The 20032-nt window shown below is 39.1% G+C and overlaps 1 protein-coding gene across 1 annotated transcript; it reads left to right on the top strand.

Annotated features, from left to right (window-relative positions):
• The first annotated feature begins 248 nt into the window (after positions 1-248).
• Positions 249-818, top strand: LOC145060259 (uncharacterized). Its single transcript, XM_079007957.1, has one exon. The coding sequence runs from the start codon at positions 249-251 to the stop codon at positions 816-818; it is 570 nt and encodes a 189-aa protein (XP_078864083.1).
• The last annotated feature ends 19214 nt before the right edge of the window (positions 819-20032 follow it).

Below are 20032 nucleotides of genomic sequence, written 5' to 3'. Positions count from 1 at the left end.
AGAATAATCCGAGAATGGAGAATGTGAATGTTATAACATCTAGTTATGGGTAAATTTTCACTCCTCTGACCCCTGCACAGAAGGTCTCAACTAAGGTGCATGCAGAAAAGACAGAAGAGTCGAGTGCAGCTAAACCCGACACGACTCATCGAGTCCCTCTAATGGACTCAACGAGTCCATGGTCTAATGACAAAACTGTTGTTTCCTTCAAGCCGTACAGGCCACCTTTTCCATTTCCAATTCGAGCCATGCCTGATGAAAAGGTTATAGCGTACAAAACTTTCATGGAACATGTTAAAGCCCTTCAAGTCAACATCCCATTTGCTGAAACGATGCTTCAAACACCTAAATATTTAAACTTGCTTAAGGGTCTCTTTGCTGCTAGAAAAGATATGGCTGAAGTAGCGGAGTTAGTATTAGATGAGCTACCAGAAAAGAAGGGCGATCCGAGAAGCATCTCGATTCCTTGTCAGTTTGGAAATATACTTGATGCTCAAGCATTGACCGATTCGGGTGCAAGTATTAACTTAATGCCTTTTTCTTTCTTCAAGAAGCTGAGTTTACCGGAGCCAAAGCCGATTAATATGAAGATCCATCTAGCGGATAATACAATCATTCGTCCAAGAGGTGTTTGTGAAGATCTTCTCATAAAAGTGGACAAATTTGTATTCCCCGTGGATTTTGTAGTGCTTGACATTGAAGAAGACCCCAAAATTCCAATTATTTTGGGAAGACCATTTTTGAATACCGCATGTGCATTGATAGATGTATGCGAGTCCACACTAACATTGAGGGTAAGAGATATCAGCAGCGTTTAAGGCTATACAAGAGGTTAAGCAAGAAGAAACAAAAGAAGAAGAAATTTCCTCCATTGATTTGGATGATGAAATACTACAAAAAGAACTTGCACTCTTACAAAAAGAAGATCTATAACTCCCTAATTTGCCTGTGTATCAATCAGATCCGTTTGATGGTGCAAAATCCCAATCAAACGGATGATGCCAGATCACAATAAGAAGAGAAGGAGAAGAAGAATATTAAGAATCTTGATTGTATTGATGATATGAATGAAATTCCTTACAATAGATTCTCTCACACAATATGCTCTCTCTTCCTCTCTCTCTTGGCCGTACAGTCTCTAGGGTTCATCAATCTATATTCCTCACCCTAACACCTATATTTATACTTGGAGAATATGGGCTTGGTGGACATGGGCCGTAAATGAGTTTACGGCCGTAAGGTGTTTACGGCCGTAAACATGACCGTAAAGTCCAAAAATATTACAGAAAAATACAATTGCCCAGAAAAGCAAAGTATAAACCATATTTTGACCCATCAATCTCCCCCTTGGTTTATATCTTTCTTTTCTTAATGACCCAACATGCTCCCCCTAAAAAGTAGCTGGCTCTTCTTGTCAATCTTCAATAGGAGCTTGGCTTCCGCTTTAACCTTCGATTTCTTCACAGAATCATGATGAACATATGAATCTTCAATGAATGACTTCATCTTGAGCACTTGAGGTTTTCTTTAGAATTTGGCATTGAACGCACATTGGGTGAGGAGGCTTGACGTACTGATTCTTGAAAGATCTTTCAGCTTGAGAATCTTTTCTGGATCACTTCAGCAGGTTCATAGATAGCAGCAGACTGATTGAGGAGGCTTCAATGCAATCCGTCACATAATCTTCAATTTCAGCTTCACCTTGCTTCTGGGGTTGAAAGATTAAAATTGAAAGAATAATCTTCATTTCTTGCACCTTCGAATGAGAATTCTTCGATGCTCACGGACGAAGCTTTTGGCTCAGAAATATTCGACACAAACTCCATGAATTTCATCATCACCTGAAATCACTTTTCAAGACAAAACAAAACTAAAAGAAAACTTAGCATACAAATTAAAACAGAAACAAAAATATTTTTGGATTTTTCATATTTTCTGAAAAAGAAATAAAACAGAAATAACACTATTTTTTTTAATTCTCCCCTAATATTTAAATTAGAAGAACACTATGAGTAAACTTAACAAAAACAAAAATAATAGCTAACTTTAAGAGTGATTTGGGATCAAAGTTGTTAGACAACCTTATTCCACTTGTCGGTACCCTTATCCTCACATCTTCGTCTGATCGATCGCCAGTATTGTGGTCCACTTAAACACGAAAAATTTGTGACAGTTTTGGACAATTTACCAATGACATGATACATACATATATCTAACTGTAACTTTATTATCATGATTGGCCCTAATTATTAAATAAATTGTTCTTATGACCATTTAACTGACTACAACCAGGGATATTGTTGTCCACCTAAATCAAGCAGCGAGATCTACAGACAATCTGTATGTGTTCAATTTTAAGTGTACTAGAACGTGTTTCCCGCTTCCTGATATGCTCCATCCATCAAGAATTTCCAGAGTACTCCTTACACCGGGTGAGCAGACAACCATTCAGAGAGAGGATAGATTCAGAATTCTATTACTTATTGTTTCAGAGGGGTTGAGAAGTAGAAGGTTGCATATGCTGTGTACCAGGTCGGATTAGAAGTCACGCAAAGGAGACAGCATATGGCTAACAGATGAGAGGAATTTCATATATATATATATATATATATATATATATATATATATATATATATATATATATATATATATAGCCTGCAGAGAAATAGAGTTCCATATGTTGTGTACCAGGTCGGATTGGAAGTCACGCAAAGGAGACAACATATGACTAACAGACGGAAAGAAAGAAAATGATATTCTACAGACCTAATTTATCGGAATTTACCAGTCGCCCCATCCAACCGGAATTAAGGACAAAATTCGCACATCGAGGAAAAGTGAATCCACAGTTCTAGATACGGGTTATTTAATGTGACCGGTAGATTCCCATGTATATCTCCCTGCTCAACCTATCCGAGCGTCGTGAAATCAGGTTAAACGGATCTAACTAGGTCAAAGTTTGTCAAGTCCTTAAATTCATTAGGTTCAATTCTCCCTAGTTAAGTCCATTTAAAAACTTTCGTGCCTACCAGCGCATCGAACACAGAGCGTAGACGATTCAACTTAGGTACGTTACGCCGATTCAGATTGCCCGTTATCACTTGCTAATTTCATTTCCCAAAACATCTCCTGCAAGCACATTCCATTAACACCACATTTTTGATTTTCTGATTTTGTAATGTTTTTGGATTTTTTTAAAATTTTCTAACTTTTGATTTGTTTTTATTTCTCCCCCTAAATTTGTGCATAGGAGAGAAACGAAAGTAAATGCGCAAATTTAAACTATGCTAAAACAAAAATTAGCCTTTAAAGCGAATCAACTTAAGAAAAACTCAGGAGTATAGAGAAGAAAATTCAAACCGTAAGTCACCGATTGAATTTGCATCCAGAAGGTCTGAGAACAGCATGCGTAATCTCATAACAGATCCAAAAATTCTTCACATCGTTAAGTACTAACCCCATGAGTGATCCCCTCCTTTCTTCCCTTCCCGCAAAGGACACATACTCTTAAATAATGTTCTAAGTGTTGTACAGTTGAGAGATGTCCCTAATCATATGCCAGGAGCAGCCACTACCAACAAACCGAAGTCTGGTGATATGCCTCCATAGCTGCTCCAGCACAGAGCGGGATCAGTTGGTCTTTGGAACCCAGTCCATTTTGAAACTAGGTCGACCTTTGTCATCAATGCACGATACTCTCTCCCATGACATATCCTGCTTATCACAAACAGAAGATGTAGAAACGTTAGAAGCATTAGGAGATTTTGGAGTTTTCACCTTTGGTACCCATCTATATTCGGGTTTAACTCATTTCTTATTCGATCCGATGGGTGCCTCAGCACTTGCTTTGGAACTTGAAGTCGTCTGCCTAGATGACTTTGACCTAACCGGTCTTGGTTTCACAAGAGCATCTCTTGAACTAGACTTCTGGGCCAACATTCCCTTCTTATTCTTGGGAGTTGGATGCTTGGCCTTGGGAATTGGATGCTTGGCCTTGTGCGCATTCCAGTCATCATGGTCTGAACGTGACCTTGAGGGGTTTCTTTTGGAGTATCTCCCTCTTGGTGCGTTCTGCCAGCCTTATGCATAGTAAGGAACGTATGCGCGATTTGGACAGTTTCTGGCATTGTGTCCAGGTGTTCCACAGTGAAAACAAGTCCTTTTCTTCACTGGGAAATTGTTTCTTCCTGCCCCTGGTGGCGTATCCTTGCCTCGTTTCTTGTTGTTCCCACATGCACACTTGCAACAAGCACTCTGTTGCTTTGGAATTGGAGGCTTGTATTTCTCAACGGCAGGTTTGTTAGGAGTAACAAAATTCGAAGCAACAAATTCTGAGTTCAAGGTGTCATTGGTTTGTTCAGTAGTGCTCTCCTTGTTCTCATCTTCTGCTACTTTACCTGCACATGAAGTAGAAACATTAGTATTTTCAACATTAATAACTCCTTCTGACACAAATCCAGCTCGTTTGTCATATAGAAGATGTGGCTCCCTGTCAGTTTCGTCCTGTGTCATAGGGATGGATGTGTAGTTATGATTACAAGGAGGAGGTACACTATCATACCCTATACCCTTATTTTGATTTTTTTTGAATTTTAATTGGGTTTCATATAAGGACTCGATTGTCTGACTTGATGTAGTATAATTTTTGAAACTGACATCTGTTTTTCCACACTTAATTTTTAAAGCATCAAGTTCTTCAGTTACAGCAACAAGTTGTCTCTTAATATAATCATAATTTTCACACTTATTGCTATACTCTTCCTGAAGTTTCCTAAAGTCCTTGGTTTTTGCTTCTAATTCAGCCTTCAGGGGTTTCTGTCATTTCCTGAGTTAATATCCTTCATATCTCAGGTCCTCAACTTCTCTTTTAAATAAATCAAATTGTTCCCGAAGAAATTTAATCATGGCTTCACAAGCTGGAGTACATGTAACTTTAGTGACCGGAATGTTTTCAGAACTCATTGTTTATCTACACTTCAAAGCATCAAGTTCTTGAATTACATCAGCAAGACTAAGATGATTGAGATCTTTTTTCTTCTTGATGATAGCCACGTTCATATCCCATGATTTCGGAAGTGAATTTAGCAGCTTTTTGTTTATCTCGGACTTAGTTAAGAAGATCTCAGTTATATTCATCTCAGTAGTAAGTGTAGTAAATCGCTGCAACTGAGTTTTGAGGGTTTCTCCAGGGATATAATCGAAAATGTTGAAATTTTGTCTTAACATATCCTGACGACTCTCTTTCATGTTTTCAACTCCCTTGTAGACCTTAAAATCAATTAAAAAGCACAACTAGAAGCTAAACTAAAACTTAAAAGTTAAACTTAAATTTAAAAATGCCCTTTGACTATAAACCTCAAAAGTCAACCATAAAAGTCAAATTTAAAAAGTTAAACTCAAAAGTCAAACTTCAAAAGTCAAACCGAAAAGCTAAATTCGAAAATTTAAAAGTTAAACGAAAAAGTCAAAGTTTAAAGTCAAAGGTCAAACTTGAAAGTCAAAGTCAAAATTTAAGGTCAAAAGTTAAAAAATAAAAGACAAAAATCAAAATATAATTTTTTTATTTTATTATAATGATTATTATATATATATATATATATATATATATATATATATATATATATTATTTTGGATGAAAAGGAATTAAAAAAAAAAAAACTAAAAGAAATTGAATTTTGGGTTAAAAGTGTCAAATCTTGAAAGTTTAAACCGAGAATAACGAGTGTTTAAGAATTAAAAGCGGGAGGAAAAGAACATCCAGCAGGTTGGATCAGATGGAAAAGGCGCTGAATTGTTGAGCAGATGGTCGCGGGTTCGAAACCCGGCACCTCCAAATGCGCTTGTGATTTTTTTATATGTGCGAAGCAAGGCTGGTTCTTGCGAGGCTGCGCTTGCGAGGCCGAGAACTCAGAAGCCGGAAACGTGCGAGACCGAGCCGCAAACTGCTGAGTCGTATACTCCGAGCCGAGGCCGCAAACCTCGGGCCGTGAACTCCTCGGAAACCCTAGCTGCTGGCCGCCACCCCCTCGCAGGTTACGACCAAAAACAGTGATTTTTGCCCTTATTTGCTCCAAAACTCGATCAAAAACCCTCTTTTATGAAAAACACGAAGAACAAACCCCCCTTAATTTTCAGAGATCTATCCAAAATAGCAAGAATATTTCGAAAATAAGATTAAATAATGCTCCAAATCTGGCAAAATTGATTGATACAACCAAGCTCTGATACCAATTGTAATTCCCTAATTTGCCTGTGTATCAATCAGATCTGTAACAACCCAAAAATACGGCCAAAAAATTTCTTTTAAAATTAGTAATAAAACCATATTCATCAAACGTCATATAAGAGTCATAAAGAATTTATCTCAAACATAATAAAAACAACACTGCGCGGAAAATCTGTCTCATATCTATGTCATATCAAAATCAAAGAAACTAAATCAACTCCCAGGATAAAAGCTGCAGCTATGGTGTGTGCGATGCCATCATCCCGAGCTCTTCCCTCTGCTTGCGGAAGTACCTGAAACCAAAACTGAAACTGTAAGCACGAAGCTTAGTGAGCTCCCCCAAACTACCACATACCATACAATACATATAAAGCACATACTGGGCCTTGCCCACTGCATCAGACCGAAGTCTGGAACTAGCTGCATCGGACCGAAGTCCGGAACTGACTAGGACCTTGTCCCCTGCATCGGACCAGAGTCCGGAACTAACTGCATCGGACCGAAGTCCGGAACTAACTGCATCGGACCGAAGTCCGGAACTGATCGATCCTGGCATAGCATAGAACATAACAACTATTATAATCATATATACCGCATACTGCATCGGACCGAAGTCCGGAACACATATCACAAATATGCTTGAATCACAAAGACATCAAGCACTCTAGCTACTGCATCAGATCAAAGTCCGGAACTACCGATAATTAAACGGGCCGGCATTGTGGCCGTAGACCCGTTCCTACTGAAGGGAAACTCACCTCGTGAACTGGCTGCTGAGTGAATAGCTCTGAGGGCTAACTGCTGCTGCTCCGGTATCTCCCCGGCTACAAGTCCATAAACACACTCAATCAAATACTAAACACTGCATTGGGTAAAATGACTCTTTTACCCTTGGTCAAAGTCAACTCTCAGACAAAGTCAACTCTCGGTCAAAGTCAACCCACAGTTGACCTGACTCGCCGAGTTGGGCCGCCAACTCGCCGAGTCCCTATTCTCACTCCTCGACCCTACTCGCTGCTACTCGTCGAGTATAGCATCGACTCGACGAGTACTCATTCGATCCAAGAACTCAGACAATCTCCATCCGACTCGCCGAGTCATATGAACAACTCGACGAGTTGTTCTTGGGCTTAAGAAGATTGCCTTGGACTCGCCGAGTTGTATGAACAACTCGCCGAGTCCCTCCATCACTGAGTCTACCCTCAAACTCGCTGAGTCCACTCCACTACTCACTGGACCCACTCGACACCGCTTAAAAAGGAAGAAATCGGGGACTCGCGACTCGACTCGCCGAGTCGTTCTTCCGACTCGCCGAGTCACCGCCATGCAACTATTCTACACTCGATTCTGCTCGAATCCAAAACATACAAATGATAGATCTGGGTCCAATAAGCTGATTTACCACGTAAAGTTTCCAACTTTACGTGTACAAACACATGAACAAGGGAATAAAGGCTAAAAGATGCTTAAAAGGGGTAGATCTAGGGTTAATATGCAAAATAGCTCCATAAAGGCAATAGATCTGGGCTCTACAACTCCTAAATGAACAGATCTAAGGCTATCTCGGCATAATAGAGCTTCCACATCAACATAAAGCTTTAAGAAGGCATTAACAAGATCTAGAAAGGGGGTTTAAGGCATAAAAGAGAAGGAAATCCGAAAATACCTCTAAGAGCTCTTGCTTTCCCTTGAATCTCTGCTCTACAATCCTTCTCCTTGCTCCTTTCTTCTTCTCCTTCACAAAAGCACACAAAATCACTTAGAATCACTCAAGAACGAATTAGGGTTTTCTCACAGCTTTTGAGGGCGAAGGAGGCGAGATTGGGGGCTATAAGGTGGCTTAAATAGTGGGCAACCCGGGGATTTAGGGTTTCTCCCAGACGGACAGACTCGCCGAGTCCGGAATATGGACTCGCCGAGTCGCCAGCTAACACGTGCTCAAAATCCCGACCCTACTCGGCGAGTCAGGCTATGAACTCGCCGAGTCCCTCTTGCAAAAATTCAAAATAAATACCAAGGAATTATCATACCGGAGACGGGTCGTTACAAGATCCGTTTGATGGTGCGGAATCCCAATCAAACGGATGATGCCAGATCACAATAAGAAGAGAAGGAGAAGAAGAATATTAAGAATCTTGATTGTATTGATGATATGAATGAAATTCCTTACAATAGATTCTCTCACACAATATGCTCTCTCTTCCTCTCTCTCTTGGCCGTACAGTCTCTAGGGTTCATCAATCTATATTCCTCACCCTAACACCTATATTTATACTTGGAGAATATGGGCTTGGTGGACATGGGCCGTAAATGAGTTTACGGCCGTAAGGTGTTTACGGCCGTAAACTCAACCGTAAACATGACCGTAAACTCCAAAAATATTACAGAAAAATACAATTGCCCAGAAAAGCAAAGTATAAACCGTATTTTAACCCAACAAGATCCAAATAAATTTCTACCATCTTTGGGAGGAAATGGTGATGCTGAGAAAGACTTAAAGGAGATAGAGAAGCTGTTGAAGGGAACTGATTCAGAAAAATCGATGGAAAGTGAGGAATGCGCATCGACTCGCCGAGTCGCATCGACGGACTCGACGAGTCCAGTCGAAAATTTCAGCAATTCGAATTACCTTGATCTTCTTGTTACCAGTCCCTTGCCTGATTTTGACATGAAGATTTTTCCTAATTCTTTAGAAGATCCAGCAGCAGAAGTGTAACGCTCGTAGATCCGGGCTAGCCAATTTAGAGATAATAGGGGTCGAAAACGACTTTTCAACAAAAGATTATTTAGAATAAATAATGTTAACCAAGTTGTAGGATATGTCTCAAAGGTTCTGTACATATAAAGAGCGCCGAAATCCGAGTTATAACGAAGAAGTTATGACCCGTCGAAGTTTCGCGACGGAACCGGCACGGCACCGGGAAGACGTAAATAGTGAATTTATGATAGAGCGAATTTTAGCCTTAGTAATCTAAATGGAAGTCGTAGAATATGTTAACCTGATAGCGTCCATAAAAAGAACACCCAAATCTGACTTCGTATGAGGAAGTTATGATTTTTCGAAGTTTCGGCTTAGCGGTGTACAACCCGAAGTTCGAGTATTAGATCGAGCGGTTTTTAGCCGACACAACCTTAAGTCAGATGTTACATCTAACTTGGTCCTCTAGACCACGTAACATACTCCTCGTAGTCGAACTCAAATTTAAATATGACCACTAGGGTCGGAACAAGAACCATCTTACTAGTCATTACCGAAACAATGGTAATGACATACCATAATAAAATGGAATCAATCACTAGCTTCTTGGTAACCTTGTGACTTTCCCTGATCCAAGTGCGAGTCCTGTGCTTCCGGTAGTATATGCATCTACTACCTTTCACACCTACTCATACTCGTCCCAAGTATTGTCCCGCAGTCGACCAAGTCACCATACAAGAAAATCAAACAATCATTCAACACATCAGTTAGCAAAACTAGGGTTTATATTAATTCCTTGAAACGATTACACAAAAGTTCAAGTTCACCCTATACTATGCCTTTAATAGGCTACATACATGATACTTTTCATATCGCTACTTTATAACTTGATCTTTAGATATAAGATCCTTATTCCTGATTCCTTGCATTGCCATCTGCTTCATCAAGGATCATTTGAAATGCTCTTGCCTTTAGCTTTGGCGGCGCCTCTAGCCTTGCTGCTTGATTTTTCCTTGGGCAGTCTTGCTTGAAGTGCCCCTCTTCGTTACATTCATAACACACCTTTTTGTTGAAAATACATTCATCGGCGTAATGCCCATGCTTTCCACACTTGAAACATGTCACCTCTACGCCACATTTTCCTGAGTGCTTCTTCTTGCACTTATCGCACCACCTTGCCTCGTCCCTTCCTCCTCCTCCAGACTTCGAGGATTTTCTTTTCTCATTAGAACCTGAAGTTCCTTCTAACTTTCTCTTCTCGCCAACTTCAACCTTACTGTCAGTCCTCCCCTTGATCATATTCTCAACAGACTTGGTAGCCCAAATAGCTGCCTCTAGAGTAGGTGCCTGACGCACTGGCACCGCATACTCCCAAGGGAGTCCCTTTGCGTACCGGTCGACTTTTGTCAGTTCGTCTGGGACGATGCGCAAAGCAAACTCCATCTTGTCTGTGAAGGCATTAGTGTATTCATCCACTGACATGCTGCCTTTCTTTAATATCAGAAACTTATTCTCCAACTCCAATAGATTTTGAGCCGAGCAGAACTTGCGCTTGAACTGCACCAAGAACTCTGCCCATGTCAATTGCAGTGGCTCATTAGGGCTTAAAGTCTTCCCTAGAGTGTTCCACCAACGAACGGCTCCACCTCGGAATTGACGCACTGCATAGATAGTTTGCAACTTGCCTCTGCAGCCACAAGTCATGAAGGCTAACTCCATTTCGGAAATCCAATCCATAACTCCAATCGGATCCTCCTTTCCATTGAAGGTCGATGGTTTGCAAGTTAGAAAGTCCTTGTACTTGCATCCCATTCCATCATTCCTTCCATCATGGTTGTTTTGCCTAACTATCGGTGGGTTGGCTTGACCAACAGACCCACTGAAGTTTCCACCTTCCGAGTGCCCTTCATTTAATTCAGGCTCTTCCACACGAATTTCCGGTCCAGAATCGCGACCGGTCTCTCAATATAATTCAGGCTGCTATCAACCTGAATATCCCCTAGGGGAACGACTGCTGACTCATCCACCAAACACTTCCTCAACTGAGACACATGGAAAGTGTTGTGGATCTGACTAAGCTCCTCAGGAAGATCTAACCGATAAGCAACCCGACCCACCCGGGCCAAAACCCTGAAAGGACCAATAAATCTGGGGCCCAACTTGCCCCTCTTCCGGAACCTGATGACACCCTTCCAAGGTGAAACCTTCAGAAGGACCATATCCCCCACCTGGAACTCCAAGTCCGAACGTCTCCTATCGGCGTAGCTCTTCTGCCGACTCTGAGCAGTTTGCAGTCTACTACGGACCTGCTGGATCAACTCAGTCGTCTTGAGCACCACCTCCGTGCTCCCGATGACCCGCTGACCGACCTCGCCCCAACAAATCGGGGTCCTACACTTCCTCCCATACAGCATCTCAAAGGGAGGCCGATCAATGCTCGCATGATAACTGTTGTTATACGAGAATTCCGCTAACGGAAGATACGTATCCCAACTGCCACCGAAATCTAGGACACATGCCCTAAGCATGTCCTCGAGAGTCTGAATCGTCCTCTCGCTCTGCCCGTCTGTCTGAGGGTGGAAAGCGGCGCTGAAAAGGAGACGAGTACCCATCTCGTCGTGGAACCGCTTCCAGAACCTGGATGTGAAACGGACATCTCGGTCTGACACCACCGATACCGGCACTCCATGCCGTGCCACAATCTCTCGCACATAGATATCGGCTAACTTCTCCGCCGATATACTCTCCTGGATCGGGATAAAATGGGCACTCTTCGTCAACCGATCCACTACTACCCATATCGAATCCACTCCACGTGCGGTCCGGGGAAGCTTGGTGACAAAATCCATGGTGATGTCCTCCCATTTCCACACGGGAATGTCTAACGGCTGCACCCTGCCGTGAGGTCTCTGGTGCTCCGCCTTGACCTGCCGGCAGGTCAGGCATCTCTCGACGTACCAGGCGACATCCCGCTTCATGCAGGGCCACCAATAATCAGGTCGAAGATCTCGATACATCTTCGTCGCCCCTGGGTGGATAGAAAACCGAGACTTATGAGCCTCATCCATCAACACTTGTCGTACTTGATGGGTTTTAGGCATAAGAACAATCCTATGTACTCATACAAACCCTAATGCTTGGATCTAGGTTTCTCTATTGTACATGCTTTGAATCCAAGACTAATAAACTTAGATCTAACATATTATAAACTGAATTAGAGTTTAGAGAATTACCTTTGATTGTTATATAGCAATAACAATCAATTCCTTGCTTGGATTGGCCTTAGAAAGCTTAGTGCCTCAAGTGCTGCACCTCTAATGGAGTCACAAACACCATATACAACTTGGATGAAGAGGAGAAGAAGAGAGGCTGCCCAAAAACGACTAGAAATCCTAGAGAATCAGTTGTCCACGTTTTTGGGAGCCTAAGGGTCCTTTATATACTTGTGTGGGCTGCTAGGGTTTCAGTCAAAACCCTAATGGACAGCTTAAACTCTAAGCAGCCCATGGAACCTTCTGGATAAGGCCATGGACGAAAATATGATGGGCTTCCATCATAATTTCGTTCACCCCTTATTCCTTTAGCATTCCTTAGCCCAATAACTCAATTATCCAATAATTGCAGTCCAGTCCCCTAAGTTTAATTAATCTCTTTTAGCCACAAAATTAACTCTTAATTAATTCTTGACTAATATTAATTAAGCAATATGATTTCTCCTTTAATATATTATTCTCATAATATATTAATAAATCGTATTTAAACCTCTCTCTTCTTAATTCATCCTACATATTACTATGGTGAAGACAACCCAAAAGGACCATGCTCATAATCGGGTCAAGTACATACCAAAATAGTTATGGACTTAGACACTAATCCAACAGTCTCCCACTTGGATAAGTCTAATAACTATTTCCATATGACTTCAGAACCTGATCAGCAATCGTAGCTTTCAAAAGCCGCTGTCAACTCTGATCTTATCAGATAGCGTGTCCTCTAGATAAGGGATTATATATTCCTCCATTCTCAAGATATCGTATAGACAAAAGACATGAATTTCAATCATTCTCTCTATACTGTTTCCCGACTTCCGATTTATGACGACTGATAACAGACTATAATTGAACACATCAACTTAGTCCCGGCTTGGCCAAGCGCTTAGGTGTCATCACTAAATCATCGAGAGGCCCAATGATATCGCTTTTATCCCACTTTGGGTAAAAGGAATGGATAAACTTCGACTCAAATGCTCGCTTGCATTTACTGATCGAATCACACACAACAATAAGTTTTATAACACCAAGTTACTGGTGCGTTTACTTATTATCAATGTGTAACCGACCAACAAATAACAACTCACACGTCTCGGTTTCAAGAATATACAATATTATCGTCTCACTAATCACTCGTGATAAATCCATGAAGTGATCCAAGTGAGCGTGGGTTTAATCCAATACTCTAATCTTATCAAAGCACTCATGAACTCTGCAGCAAACTTGTGCTATGTCTAAACACTTCAGACAATCTACAGACAGATTCATGACAATCTTTATTCATACCTACTCCCAACGTATGACCGACTGTGGATGTTTGAATGACCTAGTTATTCTGGAAGTCAAAACATGCAAACTGAAACATGACAATAATACTTAATCCTATATGGCCCCAAACTTGTGAGAGTAAATAAAACACTTCTATTTATCCACCAATTGATCACTCATTATTTATCATTTAATGTTTCGGATAATCAACTCATTACTTGAATTACAACAACAATTGTCCCATGCTCTAAGCATGCACACTTTGTTTCCTATGGTCCATGCTTTGTGAAATAGAACAATTGAAAACTTTTCCAATGATTCTCATTTCACAATTCCTCAATCCCCATTATTAGTGTAAGAACACAAGGTTCTTCCACTACTAGAATATGCTAGATTCTAACATTTTACGCAACGATCCTTTCGTAAAGTCATAACACAAAAGTCACAAAGACTTGGCTAATGAAATTACAAATTACTTTCTTAGAAATTGTTACAAGACAATTCCATAGACGTGAAGTCTCACATTCAAAGTACATTCCTTTAAACATCCTTCTTGCATAAAGTTTTCTAATCTAGACACAGAATCTCAATATCCAACTCCCAATATGGAAACATTTCCACATTTGCCATATGACAACTCATTCTTAATAGAATCTTATCTATTCATAATAATGTCGATATGGTCCATCCAATACCATACTTCCAACTACTCACAAGTGACCAATCCTCAGCGAACTTATGGATCGTCCTTTGATAGTTGTTTAATCATTTTAGTCAAAATCCATTCTAGTCCTTTTTCCCTCTTAATGTGCTAGACATTTGAAAATTTTTAGAATGGTAAAATATTATAACATTTGCAATCGATCCTATACCCGAAGCGTATGGGACATGATGCATAATGTCTTACATAAAGATGTGATACTTTACCAATCTTTTTCCATAATATTTTATGTGTCATGTTCTCACAATTCGAACTATGAAGAGGGATGCTGTAATCATAATCGAATTTTAAGAACACACAATGTATCCTTTGACTGAAAATGTTAAAATTTCTCAATCTAAGCTTTAGATGTTGAAATGAAGTATAATATTCTCTCCCTTAATTATAGCAAAACAACTTTTCAACCCATGCAACTTTGCAAATTGAATCTTTGTTTTTCTATAATTAATATTGCTAACTTGCAATACTCGCCATAATAATCATACAATCATAACACTTATGCTCCCACTATCATGATGATTATTATCATATAAGCATAACACTTATGCTCCCACTAGCTTTGACATGTATTCAGAAAACAAATGAACTTTCAAAAAACAATGCCTATTGAATTTCTGAAATTCATATTTCTAATACCAGATGCTTCGATAAGCAAGCTTCTTAAACTTATACACCTATGCCTTAGATAGCTCATATGTGTGTTTAAACAATTCAGAGCTTATGTTACTAAGTTCCAAATGTTCAAACTAATTGCCAAATCTCACAATTTGATCTATGGAAAGGGATGCCGTAACCATAATCGAATTTGAGAATACAATTTTCACAATTGCTATCTTCTTAAAATCTCTCTTAGTGAAAGCATTTCCTCACAGTCATTTTTATGAAGGAGGGAATCTTCTGACACTTAGATTTTATGGTGTATGAGTTCCTATCCATGTGAATTTGCCAAAACCAAGGTTTGCGACAAATCCAAACTCATATGGACTGAACTTTCTTAATCTTGATTTCTTGCCTTATGGTAACACGAGTGCCCACCATGTCTTCCAAGTAGTTTAGTAACTTGTCCTTACATATCAATGTACTTTCCATCGACTAAGGCTCTAGTATGCATTCAAATGAGAACTCATAGAACTCACATACACAATTAACTCAACTGGAATGGCATAGAAACAAAATAATGTCAGCACGATAGGTTGTGAACCTCAAGTCGTGTGCTAGTGATGATCTATAAGGTTTATTCTTGATTTGTTCTTGAAACCTTTCAAAACCATCAAGACTCCCACTGACTCCTTGATATATAAGATTCTCTTGTCAAGAAACATTTCTTGACAAAGCAAATATTCAAGAGTTAGTGTAGTTCTTATCAAGACAAAACACTTCACATAATTGGTCCTAGTTGGTCTTTGTCTTATCCAAGACAGTACAACTTACCAATTTCAAATGTGCAAGAATAAGAAAACTTTTCCAAGTTCCACATTTGATGAGTGTTATAAACCTACTTAAGACTTTTTCACAATCTTGACTCTAAGACTTGATATTGGAACGAAATATGATTGACTTATTGATTTAACCATTTCTACAATACTAAGACTCACTTAGAGGATCAATTGAGATATGGTTGTTAATCATTAAGACTTCATCATAAAACACAATAAAAGGTACTCTCCCTTCTTCTTAGAATGGAGAAACTTTTATCTTTCTGCCTTCTCGATTCTTCTTATTCGTTCTGCTATTGATTGAAACTATTTCAGTCAACTCAGAGTTATACTCAATCTTATAAGTATAACCATATTTACTAAACTTTAGTAAATCATGACGAATATCTTTGTCACTCTTGTGGTAGACTTGATCAACGCACAACCTAGTGTACTTGATCTTCCTAGTCCTTCAATTTGACACTTTGTCAAAGAATTAGTCTAAGTTTCCCAAATGTGAAAGTTTTTCATTCATCATACAATATACATTGCATGATTCCAAGTTTCTGTCCAATTGAAACTTGGGCGATGAGAAACTCTCCCTATTTGGTAAACTTTTGATATTTCCACAAATAATACAATTAAGAATCAAATCCATTATTGCTAATAATAGAAACCTTCAAACATCAATTTTTCATACATGCCATTGCAAGGAAAAATAAGATAAAATCAAAAATCATTTTATTGTGGAAAAATTTGTCCTTACAATGCAACTCAATTGAAAACTATGTTATTACATATTTCTTAACAATCTATTCTAACTCCAAGTAGTAGCTCAAGAATCCATTCTTCAAGTAATGAAATCCATTTCTTCATGATTAGATTCAGCTCACTTCTTCCCTCAAGCTTCCTTTCTTTTTTTCGATCCTACAAAACATCAAAATGTAATCTTATCACATCATGCATTAAGAATCTAGAATAGGAACTTAAAAGAGTTAGATAATGGATTTTACCTGAAGTAGAGCCAAACGTCTTGACTCTCCCATCTCTTATATCTCTCAGGTAGTCAGGGCAGCTTCGTCTCCAATGCCCCTTCTCTTGGCAATAAAAGCAAATGGACTCCTTTGGCACAACACATCGGACAATCACAGACTTAGTTCTTTCTGGACTTCCAATGTTGCCAGTGTCCATTGAAGTTTGGGAGTTTAATTCACCAGACAAATTTGCTTGATTAGCATGCCAAGTCATTGCTGATTCAGCAGCTATAAGCAAATAGGTGAGATCAATTAGGGTCACGTCGTGGTCCATCATATAGTACTCTCTAACGAACTCACTATATGATTCAGGAAGTGACTGAAGAACCCAGTCAACAGCCAACTCACTTGAAATCTTGACACCCAACATGCTTAACCTATCAATGTGTGACTTCATCTCTAAGACGTGTGCACACACAAGTTTCCCATCTTCGTGTTTACTCGCCAAAAGGGCTTGAGTGAGCTTGAACTTTTCAAGCCTTTGAACTTGTGGGTAAGGGAGAATAATTGGAGGAGGTGGAGGAAGTGAAGCATGACTCTCATTTCCTTGATCGTATCTCGGAACGTCATCTTCATTTGGAAAACTTGTTCCAAAGTATTTGGGAAGACCATTGTAAGATTCAGACATCTACAAAACGGGAGAAAATTCAAGTTAAGTTGATTAGAATTCTTGATGTAACACCCAAATGAAACATCAAGCTAGGATCCAACACAATATTCTACAACCTAGAAAAGGGATGCCGTAATCTAGTTGCAGAATATTTGAAGGTAGGTAAATGACGATTTACCAATTTCCACCATGAAAAACGAAAAAGAAGATTAAGTTTTAAATGAATTGAAACTCCTAGATCTTTTGAGATTCATTGAACTTTTCAATGGCATGTTTAATCTCAATTATGCCCTACTATTTGTGACTGGGATGCCGAGGATCACAAACAAGGTGTGAATAACCATACGAATCACGTGGTGCACCCAATGCTACTATCACCTAATCAATGTGCCGGTTAGCCACACACGCTCCATTGATCTATGACAAACATCGAGTCACCCTTCGCTACCAATGTCATCCCTAAATTAGTGTGTCGGTTAACCACACACGCTCCACTAACGTTTGACAGGGGTACAAAGTGTAATTCTATGGATTAGCATACAATTTCACATTTTTCCTAAAGTAACTATGATTTGGGAATTTGAAAAAGCATTTAGTTACTTTGTACTTCATTATACTTATAATGGAAGGTTTCTGTCCTATCCTACCCGTTCGGCTAACGACCCTCCACTAGTCAAGAGTGCGGTGGGTAAGAGTGGATACCCATTCAATCGCCATTTTATAGGCAATTTCCTTAAACACCCCTTATAGACCAGCTTCGTGAATGAGGCCTACTAACGGTAAGACTGACTGTTTACTCATACATATATAATATTAGACTTTTAATGTTATATATAGTATAGGGTGTATTTTACACTTTTAAAATACTAGGTGGTTTAATTTAGTAAAATTATACTTTTAATTTAATTAAATGTAAACCAAAACTTTATGGGTTTATTAAATCACTTTTAATTATACACTTTAATTAATTAATAAAACCATAAGGGTGTGATTTGAACTTTTCAAATTACTAGGGTTTTAGAATTTAACATTTCAAAATTAAACTTTTAATCAAATTTAAAATTCCAAAACTTGAGGGCAAGTTTTGAACATTTCAAAACATTAGGGTTTAACTTATTTAAATTTCATAAACAAAAACTTTTAAGTTCAAATTTAAACTATAAAACCTAAAGGGTGCAATTGAAACTTTTTCACATCACAAAGGATCAAATAACAAATAATATAAGTTAAACAATTAATTTATTCATTATCTATATTTGACCTAATCTTATTTTAGTCATTAGATAATTACCAAATAAATCTAAATAATCCATATTTATCACATAAACAACCAATATTTAAAAGATTTGAAATTATCTATTGTTTTGGCATGGATAAACACTTAATTAAGATAAAATTCGGATTTTAACTTTATAAAACAAATTAAGCATCAAGTCCAAGTCAAAACAGTAGCAAAAACCCGAAATCCCCTCTGTCTGACCCTTGGACTCGCCGAGTCAGACACTGACTCGCCGATTCAGGTCGGGCAGAGGCCAAAAATCATTTTTTCAGTAAATAAAACATATAAGCATCAAATACAACTGAAACCAATCAAGGCTCTGATACCACTGATGGGTTTTAGGCATAAGAACAATCCTATGTACTCATACAAACCCTAATGCTTGGATCTAGGTTTCTCTATTGTACATGCTTTGAATCCAAGACTAATAAACTTAGATCTAACATATTATAAACTGAATTAGAGTTTAGAGAATTACCTTTGATTGTTATATAGCAATAACAATCAATTCCTTGCTTGGATTGGCCTTAGAAAGCTTAGTGCCTCAAGTGCTGCACCTCTAATGGAGTCACAAACACCATATACAACTTGGATGAAGAGGAGAAGAAGAGAGGCTGCCCAAAAACGACTAGAAATCCTAGAGAATCAGTTGTCCACGTTTTTGGGAGCCTAAGGGTCCTTTATATACTTGTGTGGGCTGCTAGGGTTTCAGTCAAAACCCTAATGGACAGCTTAAACTCTAAGCAGCCCATGGAACCTTCTGGATAAGGCCATGGACGAAAATATGATGGGCTTCCATCATAATTTCGTTCACCCCTTATTCCTTTAGCATTCCTTAGCCCAATAACTCAATTATCCAATAATTGCAGTCCAGTCCCCTAAGTTTAATTAATCTCTTTTAGCCACAAAATTAACTCTTAATTAATTCTTGACTAATATTAATTAAGCAATATGATTTCTCCTTTAATATATTATTCTCATAATATATTAATAAATCGTATTTAAACCTCTCTCTTCTTAATTCATCCTACATATTACTATGGTGAAGGCAACCCAAAAGGACCATGCTCATAATCGGGTCAAGTACATACCAAAATAGTTATGGACTTAGACACTAATCCAACAGTACTCCACCCTAGTACGGTACCCACACTCTCTCGTGAAGCGTCAGCAAACCACGGCTATCATAATCAAACGAGGCTACTCGACCCACGATCCTCTCACACTTCTGTCTCTCCTCCTTGAGGCCCTCCACCTGAGCCTCCTTGATCCGCTCCAACAACGGAGTGATCACTGTCATCCTCAAACATAGATCTCTGATAGGGGCCGCCGACACTTTGCGGCTCAAGGCGTCGGCCACCACGTTGGCCTTCCCTGGATGGTAAAGGATCTCACAGTCGTAATCCTTTAGCACATCCAACCACCTCCTCTGCCTCATGTTCAGACTCGGCTGATCCATAAGGTACCTCAAACTCTTGTGATCCGTGTAAATAGTACAACGGACCCCATAA

The sequence above is a fragment of the Lactuca serriola genome, chromosome 6, assembly GCF_051521515.1.
Source record: "Lactuca serriola cultivar US96UC23 chromosome 6, Lser_US96UC23_V15, whole genome shotgun sequence".
In the NCBI taxonomy this organism is placed as follows: Eukaryota; Viridiplantae; Streptophyta; class Magnoliopsida; order Asterales; family Asteraceae; genus Lactuca; species Lactuca serriola.
Note: the sequence above shows the minus strand (reverse complement) of the source record. Positions and strands in the feature narration are given on the sequence as shown.